The 17,964-nt window shown below is 57.5% G+C and overlaps 1 protein-coding gene across 3 annotated transcripts in view; it reads right to left on the bottom strand.

Annotated features, from left to right (window-relative positions):
• Positions 1 to 6,329: 6,329 nt before the first annotated feature.
• The window catches only part of CAPN15 (calpain 15), a 96,302-nt gene continuing 84,667 nt past the window's right edge, over positions 6,330 to 17,964 (bottom strand). For all 3 annotated transcript variants that reach the window (XM_074965717.1, XM_074965716.1, XM_074965715.1), the window contains 8 exons: positions 17,547 to 17,770; positions 16,204 to 16,329; positions 14,910 to 15,062; positions 13,034 to 13,195; positions 11,900 to 12,129; positions 10,877 to 11,022; positions 9,972 to 10,150; positions 6,330 to 9,618 (listed from right to left, as the gene is read on the bottom strand). In XM_074965717.1, coding sequence (XP_074821818.1) covers positions 9,441 to 9,618; positions 9,972 to 10,150; positions 10,877 to 11,022; positions 11,900 to 12,129; positions 13,034 to 13,195; positions 14,910 to 15,062; positions 16,204 to 16,329; positions 17,547 to 17,770 — 1,398 coding nt within the window. In that variant the 3' untranslated portion in view covers positions 6,330 to 9,440. The remainder of the gene's footprint in view (positions 9,619 to 9,971; positions 10,151 to 10,876; positions 11,023 to 11,899; positions 12,130 to 13,033; positions 13,196 to 14,909; positions 15,063 to 16,203; positions 16,330 to 17,546; positions 17,771 to 17,964) is intronic.

Raw genomic sequence — 17,964 nt, 5'->3', positions numbered from 1 at the left:
CTTCACTGGAGGTTTTCCAAAGGAGGCTGGACAGCCATCTGTCTGGGATGGTTTAGACAAAACAAATCCTGCATCTTGGCAGGGGGTTAGACTAGCTGACCCTTGCAGTCCCTTCTCACCGTATAGGTCTATGGCCCTGTGGGTAGGACACTCGCCAGGAACTCAGGAGATCTGGACTCAATGCACGGCTCTGTCACTAGGTGATTTTGGACACTCAGGTCCAGATCCTCTGAAGTATTTCAGCACCTAATTCCCAGTGATTTCCCTTTGAGACACTGGGCCTCAACACCCCACCTGTGCACTGGGGCGAAAACGTGACTATCTCACAGGGGCGTTGGGCCGGTAAAGATGGTGGGGCACGCACATACTCTGCTGCTCTAGAACCTGCGCTGGCACATGCCCTGCTCTACAGTGACTAGCCCGCCACCCCAGGGCGTGGGACGCTGGGGGTGGGCCTGCGCAAAATGCATCACAGGAAACTTTTTCTTTTCCCTTCCCTGGTCTCAATGATGAATACCTCTGCAACATTTGCCTTTTTTTCAAAATTTTCTATCCCCCCAGCAACATTTTCCTTTCCCCTTCCCCTCCCCTATCTGTTTGTTCGGAAGCCGCAGAACCAAACAACTTCGGCTTTTTCGCAATGAATCACTACCATCCTCTCCCGCCCCGTAACTGACCCCTCTCCCCATGGGATCCCCCATCACCATGGGACCGATGACCCCTCAACACCCTTACCACCACATCCGGTTTCAATTAAAGCAGGATGACCTGCTAAATCCCAGCTCCTGGAGGCCCTGGTAGGCCCAGGAACCGAGGAGTGACTTCAAATGTGGCTCAGAGCCTGTGGCGGGGGCCGAGTTGGTATGATGGTCCCAGCGCCATGCCCATGGACTTCGGACTGGCTGTGGTGGAGGAACTCTGCGAGATCTATGTAGCAATGCAGAAGCAGCTGAGTCCCTCCCCCCACTGCACACCGCTCTTAGCACCAGATGGCCTGCAACGGTGCTGTCCGTGCCCCAATCGACAAGCTGCCAAATGCAGCGTAGCATTGAGTGAGATGCAGCACTTGCCTCCCTCCCCGTCTGGCATCTCGGGGCACAGAACTCCCTGGGTCTGAACCTCCCATCAGAGCACAAGCCCTTGGCTCCCAAGAACACGTTAATCCTACAGTCCCCAGAGGGGGGAATGAGGGGCAGACCTGGCCAGCCAGTGATGTGTGACCCCGGGATCTTTCTCCCCAGTGACAGTAGCTGGTGCTGCCCCCACTTAGTCCTGCTCTGCTGAGAGATCATGGAACCTCTCCACTCTTCGCCTGGCTCCCAGACCTCCTGGTTGCTAGGTCGCTCTGACATAGCCAAGGCGGATCAGTGCGTCTGAGTTACACTAGGGATTATGCACCCACCTCTGCCCACTTCGCCTTTGTTCCCACCACTAGGCCGGGCGGCCGGGGACATCCGCTCGCTGAGCTGAACAAAGCGATGGCCGCCTCTGCTGTCAGCAGGCCCTTCATCCAGACCAGCGTGCAGGAGACACAGCGTGGGGCCAGCCCAGGCAGGGAGCCAGAGCAAACCACAGGGTCTGTCCATGTCCAAAGCTTCCCCTGCACCCTTTATAGGCACTACAGCCACATCCTCACCCTTTCTCCACCACTAGGAGGCTCTAGAGATCCCAGGGCACCCACTCAGTCCTGCAATTAAATTGATGCCACTGCAAACACTGGCTTAGCTGGCTGGGGGGCAGCAGCCTGTAATGCAGCACGGGGCTCTCTCCCAGGAGACTGACAGGGGTTACAGGCTGGAGGGGTCACCCGCATCCCTCCACGAGGGATCCCTACCCCTGAAAACACCCCCTCCCCACTCCTGGGGTGACATGTGGAGGGGATGAATGGCAGGTGCCCCTTCTGCCCAGCAAACCCTTGTTCTGCCTCAGGGCTGAGTCCTCCATGCACAGGGCAGATACAGCCCCTTCACGAGAGAATCTGGGAAGTCAGACTCCAGGGCCCAGTCAGTCCTTGGCCTTTCGTTGTCACTGCCAATTAGGGGGACATTCAGTGCCAACAGCACTGAACTCACATCCCCAAGCAGGCCTTGCCATGGAGACACCCACCAGCCACTGCTGACTTGGGCTGGATTTGAACTAGCAACCCAGCGCAGAGGCTCCTTAGACCGGCCCAGCACCCTCGGGGTTCAGACATTGTCCCTCCAAATGCCAAGGTCTGGACAGCAGCTGACTAAGAGAGGCAATGCCAGCGGGCTATGAAACCAAGCGTGGTGTGGAGAATGTGAGTAGGGATGTGTCATTCACCCTTCCCCGCAATACAAAAACCAGGTTTTTGTATTGCGGGGAAGGGTGAATGACACATCCCTACTCACATTCTGACGTTAATAGGCTGCAGGTGGCATACAAACAAGAGAAAGTATTTCTTCACACAATGCACAGCCAACCGGTGGAACTCATTGCTAGGGGATGGTGTGAAGGGCAAAAGGCTAACAGGGAGGTGGGTGTCAAACAAGCCCTGAATAGGTTCATTGAGGATGGGTCCATCAATGGCTATTCGCCAAGATGGGCAGGGACACAACCCCACACTCTAGGTGTCCCTAAACCTCTGGGTGCCAGAAATCAGGCATGGCAGACGGGTGGATCACCCCATAACTGCCCTGCTCTGTACACGCCCTGAGGCTCTGGCATGGGCCAGCGTCAGAGGCAGCAGGGCAGCTCTCAAGTTCTTCGATCCCCTGGGCTCCCCTGCACTGGCTGGGCAGATAGCCTGTGTGAGGTGGGCAGCAGCTTTGCAGGAATCTTGGTCCAATGGTCCATGCCAAGACTTGGAATGATCCTCGTCCTTCCCAGCTGGGGGCAGTGATTGGCTGCAGGGCTGGCACCCCACGAGTGCTGCAAACTGGTGTCCAGGAGGGCAGGCTTGGAATGCCAAGGGGCCAGGCCTCCAGCACTGCCGTATGCCAGAAAACCCCACCCTTTTCCCCAGCGTAGCCACGGGTTAACCCCGTTTACTGGGCATGGTCACACCTCGGGGCGGGGGGTGGGAGCTTCACCTTCCAGTGAAACGCACAGGGCCAAGATGCCCATGGCTGGAGTTTGGGGAGGGCTCAGAACCCACCCTGGCTCATTGCAGCTGAGGATTGGGCCCCACTGCGCAGGGTATGGTCAGGAGGGCTGGGCAGAGATCCACAGGGGGGAGGGGGCAAAGTAGGAGGCGGTGGGGTGGGATTCCACTAAGGCTTGGGAAGTGTTCAGCTATGGGGGCCAGACAAGTCCCCTGGCCAGAGAGAATCCGTGAAGCAGGGGTAGGGAACATGCAATGAAGACCCACAAATGGGATGCCTAGTCCAGATTCCCCACCACCTGCCCACTGCTCCCACGGCCACCCCACCCGACGGCAAAGGGGCAAGAATGCTTGGTGGGCTGTGACAGCCCTTGAGCACTGCTGACATGGGGACATGCACTGAACAGAGCACCCTGCCCCAGCAACCAAAGGAAAACCCTGGGACAGTCCAACAGGGCTCAGGCAGAACAGGTTGGTATCCTAGAGTGAGAACCAGGCCTCATCTCAGGCCAACGTATTTCTTGTGACTACTCTGCCCCTCGCTGGCTGGTCTCAAAACAGATTTCTGCACAGACATTGTATTTCCACAGCCCCTAGCCAGGGACTAGCTCATGCACTGCCCAAGCAGCAAGGAAGGGTCTGACCAATGTTTCCATGATGGCATCAGAAAGGTTTAGCCCCATCCAAGATATCTCTTGGTAACTCAGTCCAGCTGGGAATAGGGCAGAGACGTTTGCAGGAATTGGGGCATTATGGATTTAAATCAGTTTGTTTCTGTCCATGCAGGAGCGCGCTCACTCACTCACTCACTCACTCTCTCACACACACACACACACACACACACACACACACAGTGTGTTGCCAACGCTTGCACTTTTATCATGAGTCTCACAATAAGTGATGTTTTTTTTCTCAAGCCCCAGCTCCTGGATTCAAGTGAAAGGCAAAAATCCCACCTGTCATTTAAAAACAAACAGTGTCGAGCTTAAAACAGGCCCCAACCACCCACGAAAGGGAAGGAAACCAGAAGACAAAGAAAATGAGCCCCAGTTTTATTTTTAAAGCTCATGATTTTTAAGTCAATCTCATGACTTTGAGGCCTGACTCCAGATTCTTGAACAGTTGGGGTTAGGAACACCATCCACACCCACACCCACACCATTTATAACTCACCCTTTATGCAGATCCTTGGGCCCAGATTCCGACGTGGTGTGAGCGGGTGGCACTGCCGAACTACGTCCCCTTACAGCAGTGGCAATGGCGGATAGCTAAAAAGAAGCTGCTAGAAACCATGAAGCCTGGACATTCTCATAAGGAATCTCGGGAAATGCTGTCTCGATTAAATTACTCTAAAATAGATGTGAACCTGTTTGAAAGACCGTATTAAAAGCGTAGTTCACTGTCAAATGGGGGCCACCATAGCTAGAGCGGTCCCGCTGGGGCAGTCCTGCCTCTGATGTTATTCACTATTTTCATTAAATAACAAATAACGGAATGGAGCGCGTGCTTACAAAATGCGTGGCTGACACGCAGCTGCGAGGGGTCGCCCGCACTAGAACTCAAAAACGACCTCGATAAATTGGAGACTTGCTCTGAAATGAACAAGATGCAATTCAATAAAGACAAGTGCAACGTACTACATTTACGAAACACAAATAAAATACACAGCTCCAAAATGGGGACTAGCTGTCTAGGTAGTAGTATGGCTGAAAAGGATCTCTGGGTTACAGTGAATGCCAAATTGAATAAGAGTCAACAATGTGATACAGTTGCAAAAAAAAGGCTAATGTTAATCTGGGGTGAATTAACAGGAGTGTTGTAAGTAAGAGACGGGAGATAATCATCCAGCTCTACTCAGCACTGGTGAGGCCCCAGCTGGAGTCCTGTGTCCAGTTCTGGACCTCTCACGCTTTCGGAAAGATGAGCAGTCCCAGTTCGAGCACCTACGCCCAGCCATACAGCACACTACATCCCCAGTGCCAGTAACGAATACAAACATCCCAGATCTCAACAGCACAGGTCCTGCTCCCAGTACGTCCCACGGGCCAGGAGATGTGCTGGTCTAAGCAGTAATATCACCCTCACAATGATTGCTGCAGTGACCACTTCCCCCTGCGAAGGAGTCTGCCGGCCCAGGGACTGTTTACGACGCAGCAGGTCCAAGATTTCTCAAGGATTCAAAGGATCAGAGCAGCACGGGGCTGCCGGCCTGATCCACGGGCCAGTTAAGGAACATAGCAAATAACAGACATGGCGAGCTGTTGGTGTGTTACTGCTACCCTCTAGTGGACAGAATTAGCACTGCTGCACAGGCCCTATACTACTAGCCATCAGGAATTCTCTCTCAGCTCAGGGCAGGACGGATCCAAATTCAGTCCTTTTTGTTGCAGTGAGGCTTCGAGTGACAACAGGGTGCAGCACAGTTATAATACCACATAACATTTATGTCCTGCCACCTCTCTAGGGCCCACAGCTCTTTACAAAAGGTGTCATTATTCCCATTATACAGATTGGGAAACCGAGGCACAGAGCGAGGCAGGCTTCTTCCCCAAGGTCACCCAGAGAGCCAGGAATAGAACCCGCCTCTCCTGCTTCTCAGGACAGCGCCATACCCACCCAGCCACATCACCTCCTACACACTGTGCCATCCCAGCAGGCCATGGATTTGTTAACTAAAGTTCAGAATTCAAAGGATTTGGAAAATTTGAGGAAGAACCACCATAAAATTGGTGAATTGTAGGAACTGCCACAACAACTCAGACAAAGGTTCCACCTACACCAGCATTCAGTCGCAGTACCAGCTGCTTTAGAGGAAGATAGGAGAAACCCTGCAGTTGCAGTTATGGGATAACAAACTCTCAGGGAAAGTTTCCTCCTGACCCCCATTAGGGAGAGGTTGACTTGTGCCCTGAAGCATGAGTGTTTATATTTCCTCCCCAAACTCTTGTTTAGTTTTTAATGTTTACTATAACAGTTCTAGATACTTATGTTGTCCCTAGATGTGTCCAGTCCCTCTTTGAATCTTGCTAGGTTCTTGGCCTCTGTAACATCTTGTGGCAATGAGTTCCACTGGCTAACTGTGTGAAATCGTTTCCTCTTCGTTTTGAACTTTCAATTTCACTGTTCTTGTATGAAACACAGAGAACCCTGCTTCCCAGCGTGGGCTTCTAAGTGTATGACTGAAAATGACCTACACAAATAACAGAGTAAATGAGTGGCTTAATTAAAAAACAAAACTTTATTTGGTCCATTGGAACCTGAGTTTGAAAACCACCCATGGATAATTCGTATCATACAGGGATTACAGATCTGATTTACAATTGATAAAATAGCCTGTGTTTCGTAAGAGCTGGACAGTATTTACAGGGTTAAAAATATTCACAGCTCAGAGAGAGAAAAAACAAGAGAGAGAGAGAGAAAAGAAAAGGATGGAATCGTCCAAAGAAGGAAAGGAAAGAACAGAACATATCGTTCGACGAATAAAAACTACAAATAACAGAGCTTGGCTCAGCTGCTCCCTGCCGTCGGGGGGCCAGCAGGGTCTGAGAGGCAGCGCACACGAAGGGGCAATATCCCTCCCAGCAGAGATCCCCCATTCCCACCCCCCTCCTTCCCAGGGAGCACAGTGCAGACCATAAAAACAGAAGGGAGGAGAGAATTGTCCCACGCTCACAGCCTGGAGGGGAAACCTGGGGTCAAAATAAGCCTTGGCACTGCCAACCCCCTCGGTGCCCAGCAGAACGCCAGCCTGCCCCCATTCTGGGTCTCTACAGCACAGCTGATCTCTCAGGGGTGAGACGCTGCTCACGGGGGACAGCCTGGCAAGCTACCTGTGCAGGCCTCACCACAGCACACATCTCTGCTGGAGAATCTGAACCCGGAGCACACCGGGGGCCTAAATGCCTAGGGACTGAGTGCCTGTTTCAGGACCTCCGAAAACTATCATGTTAATCAGGGCAGGTAAATGAAACAGGCGGCTCCAGGGCTGAGCTAGGGCTGATTCCATCTGAGCATTGCTCCCCCTCGCTAAAAACACAGAACATTTCCCAGGAGCCTTTGGGGGAAGATTAGTGCAAAGCTTAAAACCAGAGTTAAAACCGCCCTGGGATTTTCATGTCAAAGGGCCTGCTATAGGAGAGAGGCTTTGCTGAGCTGGGGGAGTCACGCTCTGCACAAAGCTGAGTGGACTCATCTGCCGTGGGACCTGGCTAGCTCAGAATGCCACATGCAGAGGTGGCAGCATGGGGGTCTTGGGCCCACCACACTAATCAGCCATGAGCACGGATCTCCTGCTAGCGCCCAGTGGCGCCAGGGGCTGCACTGTCACTCCCATGACACCCCATGCCAATGCTCTCCAACGGGCCCCACAACATCAACTGCACAAGGCGTTTGCTGCCGCTCCAGACTCACTGCCTCTGCTCCGGATGTGACCCTCACCCCCTGCTCCCTCTGCCCTGCAAACCCACAAGGTGCCTGGGCAGAACCCCCTGCCCCACCAGCAGCTCTGGGATCCCTGCAGAGTGGGGTAGTTGTGGGGCAGGGATTCCCTGACTAAGCTAGCTGGGGTTTGATTGGCCGTTCAAAGCAATGATCGTTTAAAAAAAGAAAAGTCAGTGCATGGCAAAACTGTCAAACAATGGGGGAGGGGCGCGAGTCTGCTCAGCCCCCAGCCTGTGTCCAAGCCCCAGTGCTGGCTGGTGTACCCACTTCGCTGTACCCACCCCATACACTGACAGCCCTGGAGAATCCCTACTCCAGCTGCGCCTTTCACCTGGGCCCAGCCATGTGCTGCACTGAACCATCAGTCGAGCTCAATTTTTTGTGCAGTGGCAGCTCCATTGGCTTCCCTGGTGCAGAGCAGGCCTGGATCAGGCCAGACAGCCTGTAGTCGGGCCGTCTCTTTGGCTGGTCTCCCTGCGCACCGGCACCAGCCCTCCCAAAGCTGGGACAGTGGTGCCACAGGTCGAGAGGCGCACTGAGAAAGGCTGGACTGTCAGTGCCAGGGGATGGTTCTCCAGCACAGCTCATGGCTTCTCTCCTAACACTGCTCCCTACGGCCAGTACTGCATAGTACACATGTGTTCCTCGCACACACTGAGCACGGGCGCTGGGAGGGGGCTGGAATCCCACACATGCCCCGTGTCTCATAACGCAGCGAAGAAAAGGGCCATTTCACTCCATTTTGGTAAAAGACGCTTTGTAAAATGTTAACAGCTGCTTTTCAAAAGAAATCACCGCCCCCCCTCCCAGGGGAAAAAGCAGCTCCAAGCAGCCTCGTTCTGCCTGCTGCAGGAGGGGGCTGCCCCCAAACCCTGTTCTTTGCCCTGGTGAAATATGGACAAACATCCCCCTGCAGGCCATGGGACAAAAACTACCAGTCCCAGAAACCTCTGGGGCATAAGGCTTTACCCAGAGCTGGTTTGGGGGCTCAGAGATCAGGCCACTGGCCAGCAACTTTTACCAGATTTGTGGGTCATGTAAATTCCCAGCCTGATCTTCCTCTCCCTGATATTCGCCATCAGCCTCCTGCAAAGCCGCTGGCATGAGATGCAGCTGGAGGCAGAGATGCCAGTGCCCCAGGCCGGGCCGGGCCGGGCAGAGGCGATTCCATGCACCCATGGCCATTTAAAGCAGCAGCACCTTCCCGACAGCCCACGTGAGCCCACTTCTCCTGGGCTGGCCCCCTGGCTTCCTCTGTCCTTGCCAGGAGCTCGGTCTCACACTAGCTCTCAATTCTCTTTGGCTGGCAAACAGCCGACAGGAGGGCAAGGCAGGGCCCGAGGCCGGCTACACCGGGCCCCACCAGCTTGCTGCAGCCATGCTTCCACAGCGACCAGGCGGGTGATCCCGGAGCCGGGCCCCGCGGTACCAGGCGGGTGGCAGGGAGCGCAGACAGACGGACAGACGTCAGTCAGAGGTATATTGTTTTTTGCAGCATCAGGTGCCTGACGCTAGCGGAGGGAGCAGAGTCCTGAGTGACCGTTGGGTTGGGAAGGAACCTGCCTCCCCGCCCCCGTTCTCCTCCCCCAGCCTGTCCAAGGCTCTCGGCTGCCCTGGCGATTGGTGGCCATTCCTCCAGACCAAGCGCATGCGCTGGAGGGGCGGGGGAAGGGCCAGGATCCTGAGACTGCCCCCGCCCCGGCTGGCTCCCTGTAAAGTGCGTGCGCTGGCGGACAGGGGTTGTGCGGAGGCAGGGAGGGGAGCGGGGGAGGATCCCCAGCCCTGAGGGAAAGGCGCTTGGCGGGATGCTGTGGCACTGCCCCCTGGTGGCTCAGCACCGCCGGGTCGGGAAGCAGCCCGAAGCAGCCGGGGCCAGGGCCTTGGTTAAAGCAAGAAGGCAGAAGCAGGAGAGGGGCAGGGAGGGCTGGGCTGGTTGTCATAGCGGCCGGGGCCCGTGCAGCCCCGCCACTTCAGGGGTGAGCAGCGGGTTGTGGGTCCCTTTCGTTGACATCCAGTCATTGAGGAAGGCCTGGGCGGCTTTGCGGTGCACCAGGCGGTGGGTGATGGAGAAGCCAGCATTGCCTTCCAGCTGGGAGAGGATCACCAGCACCTGTCTGCAGGGGGAGAGTGATCAGTGTGGGTGCAGCCGGAGCCTGCTCTCTGCCCACGGGTGCAGCTGCTGAGAGACACGTGCTCCTACGTGGGGCTCCCTCATGGCAGGGCCTTGTTAGGGCCACAGGGCTCGGGGGCTTGGCCAGCAGCTAGGCTCCCTCGGCAGCCCCTTTCCCAGAGGGGCTCTGTGGTTGGGCTGGAGGCACCGGATTCCCTCACCAGCCCCTGCCTCATGGGGGTCTCTGTGGTCAGGCTGGCGGCACCAGATCCCCTCGCCAGGCCATGCCCTGGGCTGGCAGTCTGGGCCTGCCACATGGCAGCCTCATTCCTGGCATTCCCTGGGGTGTCCCCTCACCTGTGCAGTGGTGGCACGCTGTCCTGGGTTTTCAGGCTGCCCCGCGTGGACACCACATTGAAGCTGTCCGTGCAGTCGCACTGGACGTGCAGGTAGGACTTGGGGTGCCGGTTCTCCACCACCACGATCAGCCCCGCCCAGCCATGCGTCAAGTAGTAGCAGGTCATCCCCTCGCGGCCCTGCCGGGACAACCAGCAGGGTCAGACGGGCAGGCCCCTCCCAACCCCTGCGCCAGGGCCACAGAGTCAGTGCCCACCGTCACAACAGGAACCCAGCCAACCAGAGGGAGCTGCCGGCCTCTCCTGCTCACTCCAAACTATCCAAGGCACCTGCCCTCACTTTGCATCACCAGTATTTTCCCACCTCAGCACCCATGGGAGGGAGGGATGATCCTGCAGGCACAGGGATGCCCTGTGTCCCCATCCCCTGCCCTCCCTGCTCTCCAGGGACTGAGCCCATTCACACCCCCATGCACCCAAGCAGGGTACCTGTGGGATCTGCCAGCCAGGTATTGCCCTCCCACCAACCCGCCCTACTCACCTGGCAGGGAAACCTGGCCCCCAGAGGTCAGGGCACACGACTGAGCTGAGCCAGGCTCCCTGTGGGAGAGGGACGGAGAAGCTGCAGCAAAGGGGAGACCCCCTCTAGCCACAAGCAAGAGCCACCAGTCCGACCCAGGGGGGTGTCTCCGTAGCCAGCAGCAGCGGTGAGCTAGGGGCGAGTGGGCAGAGTGCCAGCTGGAGCTGCAAAGTCCACCCAGCTATTTGTAGCACGCTAGCTCCAGCCCCACTAGCGCACATCCCTCTCCCCGGGCAGGGAGGCTGCAGCACAGATGGACCTGGGGCAGCCTGTGTGTACCGACCCGTCAGCCTGCAGCTTGGGACTCAGCAGGGCCCCGCACCCACCTCGTGCCGCTCGCCCTTGTTCTCGGTCAGCAGGATGATGGCGTCGGCCAGCGTGGTGGGCTGCGCCTCGACCTGCTCCACCATCACCAGGCGGGAGCTGTAGATGGCCAGGATGTAGCTGGAGCTGTCAGCGGGGGGGCTGGAGGCTGGGGAGAAAAAGATGGCTTCAATGAGGGGGTGCGCCAGGCCCTCCAGCCCCCACCATCCTGCCCGTGCTTCCCCACTCGTCCAGCTCCTCCATCAGATTCCAGTTCAACTCCTGCTGCTTGGGACAGGACGCTGCCCAGGGCACCCTGTTCCCTTCACCAGCACCTCACCGAGCTCCACTGACATCACAGCCCCCTTGGGACAGGCCTTAGTCACCCCTGGACAGGGAAAACCGAGGCACGGGGCGGCGGTATTACTGGCCCCAGTCACATAGTGCCTGGAACAGAACCCAGGAGTTTGGATTCCCAAAGACAGGAATTCTTGAGTCTGTCTGCAGTGATTGGAGGTGACTCACTAGCCAACTGGTGGCACGGCTGGCTCTGGGGGAGCTCCTAGGAGGGCCAGCCTAGCAGGCAGAGGACTATCAGGGCTGGCATTGGGAACTGGCACCGAGTTCCCAATGCCAGCCCTGCTAGTCCTCTGCCTGCTAAGGTGACTGCCTGCAGGTAACTGCAGGTACCAGGCTGGGGAAGGGCTGGGTGGGCTGTGCTGACGGTGGCCCTCTTTCCCCCGTAGGATCGCAGGAGATCACCTGTGTCTCATGAAACGGAGATGGGGCGCAGTCCCAGAGAGACAAGGACCGGGACTCTCGCCAAGCTGCCTTCCCTCTCCAACCCACCCCACAGCCCCTCAGGACAAGCTGCAGGGACATGCCCAGCCAATGAGGAAAGCCAGGGGGAGATACCACTGTCCTCCCCCCAGCTCCTGCCTGCAGCACAGGAGCGAGGCGGCAGTACAACCGGCCCCACAGCCCCTCCCTGCAGGGCACGCTCAGTGGGCTGGTGTGCTGAGCTGGGAGCGCACAGGGGGCCTCACCCTGGCCAGAGGACGTGCCCGGCAGCAGGGCGTTCCAGTGGTTGAAGGCACAGCACACGACAGCGTATTCGCCCGGCTCCAGCATGACATCGCAGTTCACAAACTTCTTCACTGCCCGCTTGCTGTGGGCCACTAGCCGGCCCAGGTTCAGCTTGTTTCCGCTGGTGAAGGTGGCGCGGAACACCATGATGCACAGGTCCAGCAAGTGGCTGTCCACCGTGTCAGAGCGCCTGCCCGGCGGGGGGGGAGAGGGGGGAGGGGAGGAAAGAAGTCAGGACTGAGCCAGCCATGCCCCTGCCCACCCTGGATGGGGAGGCTCTAACCGGGGGATACGGCTTGACTGCCAAGGTGAGAGGTGCTGCCGTGAGCAAGACAGGCGAGCGGAGCAGATCCACCAGCTGGGCCTGGGGAAAGCATGGCAAGAGCACCCCCTAGCAGCAACATGAGTGCTTTGCAGGCATAGCTCTGTCATACAGAGTAGGGATTCAGGGGGCAAGCGTGTACCCAAGAAAGGCTCCCCATGCTGACCTGGGCGCCCTTTGCCTGATACAAACCCCTCCTGCTTGCACCCAGCTCAGGCGGAGGGAGACATGTCCCGGGTGCTGGTATCAGCGGATTACAATAAAACCCAAGGCAGATTTTGGTGATCTTTCCCCTTCGTGTGTCTCCTGCACCAAGTCTGTGCTTTACACTCGCCGCCGGCAGATGGGGCAGAAAGCTTCCTGCCAGGCCCTGTTCTCATCCGCAGTAAGCAGCATCGAGGCATCGCAGCAGAGCCGCCTCCCAGGCCAGTCCCAGGAGGGAGGATCCAGACAATTCCCAGCCCAGGCTGCTTTGGGCAGTCAGGGAATAAACAACAGCTGGCCTGTCGCCAGCATCACTCGAACAAGGATCCCAAAGAGCTTTGCACATGTTAATGGCAGGGCAGGATTATTATCCCCATTTACAGAGGGGAAACTGAGACCCAGAGCATGGCAATGACTTGCCTGTGGTCACCCAGGGGTGAGGGGCAGAGCTGAGAATGGAATCCCAGACTCCTGGCTCCCAGACCTGTTCCCCCCTGCACTGCTTGTCTGAACTGGATCCAAGGCGTTGCTCCTTGCCCAAGTGCCATCCCTGGTTTCCCTGCCTCACCTGCTGCCCTCCTGGAAGAGGGCGAACTCCAGCGCAGCGCGCTCCAGCACCGTCAGCGAGGTCACCGTCACGGGTCCGCTGGCCTTGTTGGGGAAGGTGCCCTGCACCCGAACTTCATGCCAGTCTGAGTGGAGCTTGCAGATATCCACCGAGTCAAAGTATCTGCCAGGAGCGGGGCCAAAGCCAGCGTCAGTCCCAGGTAACGGCAGCCATGGCTGAGCTGGGGCTTGCAAACTCAGGCTTCACCAGGGCCTTGGTGAGTGGATCCAGCCCCACCCTACCCACCGCTGGGCAACAGAGTGCTTCCAACGAGGATGCAGATGGCTACCCACAGACAGGAGCCGCATTGCGAGTGGGTCAGCATGGTGCGACCCACATCCTCTGCAATGGAGGGGGGCTTCCCAGCGAGCAGGGGCTGGGCCAGACTCGCCTGGCCAGCACACCCCCTCACTCAGCCTCTCTCCTTGCACGGCTCCCAGGCTGGAGCCCGAGCCCAGTGGGGTGGCCCTGGGTGGCTGTGCTGCCCAGCAGGGGGTGCCACAGGGACTGCCCTGGAGAGCTGGCCCAGGCTCCCCAGCCCCTGGTGTTCCCGGTGGAAGAGGCAAGGAGCGGGTGGGAAAGAGGGAGGAAGGGGCAGAAATAAAGGAGAGCAGCATGGGGGGGGGGAGGAGGGGAGGGAGGGAATTAAATGGCTCTTCCCCAACAAGTGCAGGCCCTGCCCCCATGCCCAGGGGCCTCAAAGGACCCTGAGGAGCTAGAGGCATATTAGGAGAGGATTCCTCCTTCAGGAGATGGCACCAGCACGCTGACCACCACTAGGTGGCGCCAAAGCACCAGGCTTGGCAAGGGACAGGTGATGCGGGCACAGCCCAGCCAGCGCTTCACCAGACCCTGCCAGCCCTGCCCCTGCGGCCCTGAAGGCCCACAAACAACCAGGTGCTCGGATTCAAGTCTCCTCTAAGGTGGCACACACCACTGGCCTGGGCCCACAAATCGCCAGCAGCACATCTGGCAGGACCTCCTCATCCCAACACTGGCCAGGTCTGACCCTGCATCACATACCGGACCCACTGGGATCACGGGTGGGAGTCAACACAGACCCCTGCCACAGGGGCCGGCCCGCCGCACTGCCCTGGCCAGAGGGGCTAGCGAGGACTGCCTTAGCTAAGAGGCCTCCCAGCCCCTGGAGCATTTACTGCCGACTCGGAATGGGGCATTTTAATGCAATCTGTGTATCTGTCCATGTCTGACCTCGTGCCCAACTACCCATGTTTGTGAGCCTCAGCCCCAGGCTGCCATGGGAACCCAGGGGTCCTCTCCACAGGCCCTGGCCTTGCCTTGCTGTGGAGTACATGGGAGCCCAGGAGCAGGGCAGGACTCAGCCCTCAGGATTTCTCCAGAGCTGTGTCCTGTCCCAAGTGACAGCTTCCCCCATGCCCCTCAGGAAGCTCTGAGAGAGCTCAGGAGCAGCCAGATTTTTCCTGATTTAGGGGCTAAATTTTCCCTTTTGTAATTTCATCCCGCTTCCCCTCCTCCTTCCCTTTGAGCCACCTCCCTCGCTCCAGGTATTTACCCCATGCAAACCTTGGTACCCTCCCACCCCCAGCTGCCACTCAGCCAAGCTCTGCCTAGCTTGGCTTTTTTTGAAGCTGGACTCTCAGTCCAGGTGGCAGCAGAGTCTGATATGAGCCCAGGGATGTTGGGATCTGGGGCTCTCACTAGATTCAGTCCCAGGGGGAGGCAGGACAGGCCCGGTGGGGGAGCTGCCCAGCTCCTGTCCTATAACAGATAACGACGAGGCCAGGAATTCGGAGCCCAGCAGGGCGAGGGGGACCAGCAGGTGCTGGCACACGGGGAGCCTCCTGCTCGGCTTTACCTGATGAAGTCGCCGTACTCCATCCAGAAGACGCCCTCGCTACTCCCATGGGGCATCAGATCGTTACGCAAGTGCACCGGCCAGTGGGGCCACTCGTCGGACCAGCTGCCATTCCAGGAGAAGCGGCCCCAGGGGTTCCGGAGCCGCAGCAGCCTGATGGGGCAGAGGGAACAGTCCCCAGAATCACAGCAGTGCCGGGCGAAGGGCATAGCTACTGCGCTCGTCAGCTACAACCCACTAGACATTTTTCATCTCCCGAGACTCTCCCCCATCCCCAAGGGTGAGCCAGCAAAAAAGGTAACTTCCTGTCCTCACTCTGCCAATGCACCTAGATCCTAAACAGCTGCCACTATCCCATCCCTGGGATCCTGGCACAGCTCTGCCCTGCCAGTGCACCTCAGTCCAGACCCACAGCCCCCTGCCTGCTATCCCAGCCTTGGGCCCCCCACACCTCCACCAGTGCCCTTCCATCCTGTATCTGCTGCAAGCCAAGTACCGTCCTTAAGCTGCACTCAGCAGAGGCTACTTGCACGGCAGCACCAAGCAGCAGAGTCGTGTGATGTAGGCAAGCCATTAAAGAGATCCCAAACTGAGCCCACTGAGCTAGCTTTGAAAGCAGGCCTTCCACAGCATACCCCTCCCCATCTCTGCCAGTGAGGATGAGGAAGTGGCATGGCATATTGCCAGCGCAGGTAGCAGCCCCATCCCAAGGCCCTTACAGCCTCAGCTGGAGGCTGGCCTGTTTGTACCAGACAAACAAACAAAATCAGGGGGGCAGGTGGGGAACCTTTCTGTGCAGCTCCCTCCCCCCTGGCCAGTAAAGATCAGGGACAGCTAGCCCAGCTAGATCAGGGCCACCCAGCATACAGCAGGCAAGGATGCTGGGGGTGCTGGCCTACAGCACAGCAGCACCCCAAAGCATAAACCAGTTTGTGTGACACCAAGGGACAGAGCAAGGGATTCCACTGTGGGGACTTGGCCATGTTTGTTATTGGGGTTCCTGGAGTCCCCTTGGGGCCAAGGCCTGCAGGGGGGCCATTCAGCACAGATTGCCGCTTAACCCAACACCCCCATTCTCAGCCACATGATACACACACTCCATTTCCCTGGGATTTCAGCTTGGCCCTACACTGACACCACAAACCCAACTAGAGCAAGGCTCTGTCAGTAACCCCTGGGCAGGCGCAGGGGGCTGGCAAAGCCTCAACACTCCAGGCTCTGTGCTGCTGGCCCCACCCCCCGAGCACAGAGGGGACTGGCAACACGATACCACGTGCACCGTGGCCCGGCTCACCTGCGGCTCTGCACGTCCCGCACGTCCAGTATTGAGTAGGCGTGCCGCGGGCGAAGGCCCATGCTCTCATAGGCTGCGTCATCCACCTTCATGTTGCCCCCGCCGCAGGAGGCGCCCATCAGAAACCTGCAATGGGCAGGGAGGAGAACAAAGGAGACTGGCGCCATGCCGTGTGGCACTGACAGGGATGGAAGGAGAGGCTGGGAGCTAGCCCTTCCCCTCCACATAAGGACATAGAGCCAGGGACAATAATTCTCTAATCCCAAGAGGAGCTCCCCTGGTTCAGTGACAGGCGGCCCAGTGCCAGCCAGGAGATGGCCCCGCCCACGGCTGCTAGTGCCAGTCACACATTCTGCTCTCAGGAACGTTCGCTCTCTATTCATCCCACAGCCAGGCTCTTTGTCCTGAAGCTCCCCAGGTCTCCCCGTATTTTGCCCCAGCCCAAGGCCCCATTGGCAATGCCAAGGGCTAGGGCTGCCCATGCCGGGCATACAGCAAAACAGACTGCAGCCACCCCATGTAGATGGTGCCTGCTGAGACCACTGGCCTGGCACACAGCACTCCGGTCTGCTTGGAGCAGGTTATAGACCATTGCGTGCTGCACTCTAGAGCTTTCACTGGACACCCCACTTCAGACACAGAGAAGCACTGAATGCTGGGCTCTGTAGTCTCTGGAGGTGGCATCACACTATTAAAGAAAAGGGCAGACAACCAACTGTGCAGCAGAACCCTGGGCATCGCATATGGTCTGTTTAATGATCCCGGCTCCACTCTCTCCTGCCAGAGAGAAATATCGCTAGTTCCGAGCACTCAACACAACCTGCCATCCAGGACCCTAACTTCCCTCCCTTATCCCTGCATCTCCCAATGCCCTTCATTGCAGATCCGAACGAACCCTGCCTTCTTCTAGTCTCACAGATCCGGTTTCACTTCTCACTGCAGCAACGTTACGCCCCAGTGGGGGAATATGCAGGGGTGGGGCCTTAATAATATAGAAGATTGGAAAACAAAACTCAAGCAAAGCAAAAACATCAAATGAATCATCAGGTTAACAATCAGCCATTTAAAACCCAACCCAGTCTGGTGATAACTATGGGAGCGAAATTCATCAGGGTTGGATTTTCTGTACAAAAACGAACAAGGAGAAAGTCACTTCCTAGCACTATGCCCAGGGCCCTGCTGCCAACATTTATCAGGGCTGCCAAGTGGGGCAGGTTGCATCCTGGGTTGACACTCTAGCCTCTCTTCTGTGCTCTCTATGAATACGAGCTGCCACTCTAGACTCTCTTTTACAACTCTATGCTCCTGACAGCTGAACATGAACCCCTCCCGCCTCGTCTTACCCAGCCTCCTTAGAACTCAGCATTTTGGCCCAGATGAGGTCAGTGTCAATGGGCTCCTCGCGAGGGTTAGTGGAGCTGACCTGCAGCATCAGGCTCTCGCAGGGGGCGCCGGTTAGCGTAGCCAGGCCTTCGATGGCGCGCCCTGCCTGGAGGGCAAAGTATGAACCATGCAGCTTGGCCAGAGCCTTCTCAATGAGGGCTACCCACAGCTGCTTCCTCTGGGCCTGGGAAAGGGAGAGAACCAGGGGTTACAAGCACATGGAGGCGTGAAGCCAGCTACACAGAGTCGCACTCACATTCATGCAAGCCAGGACCTTTGCGCGAAAGTTCCCCCCGGTCTCCTTGACCCCACCCTGCAAAGATCACGCAGAGGAGGCCACAGGGTGAGTTATTGAGTGGCTGCCTTTGAATGAATCTT

Source organism: Natator depressus, chromosome 10, assembly GCF_965152275.1.
Source record: "Natator depressus isolate rNatDep1 chromosome 10, rNatDep2.hap1, whole genome shotgun sequence".
In the NCBI taxonomy this organism is placed as follows: Eukaryota; Metazoa; Chordata; order Testudines; family Cheloniidae; genus Natator; species Natator depressus.
Note: the sequence above shows the minus strand (reverse complement) of the source record. Positions and strands in the feature narration are given on the sequence as shown.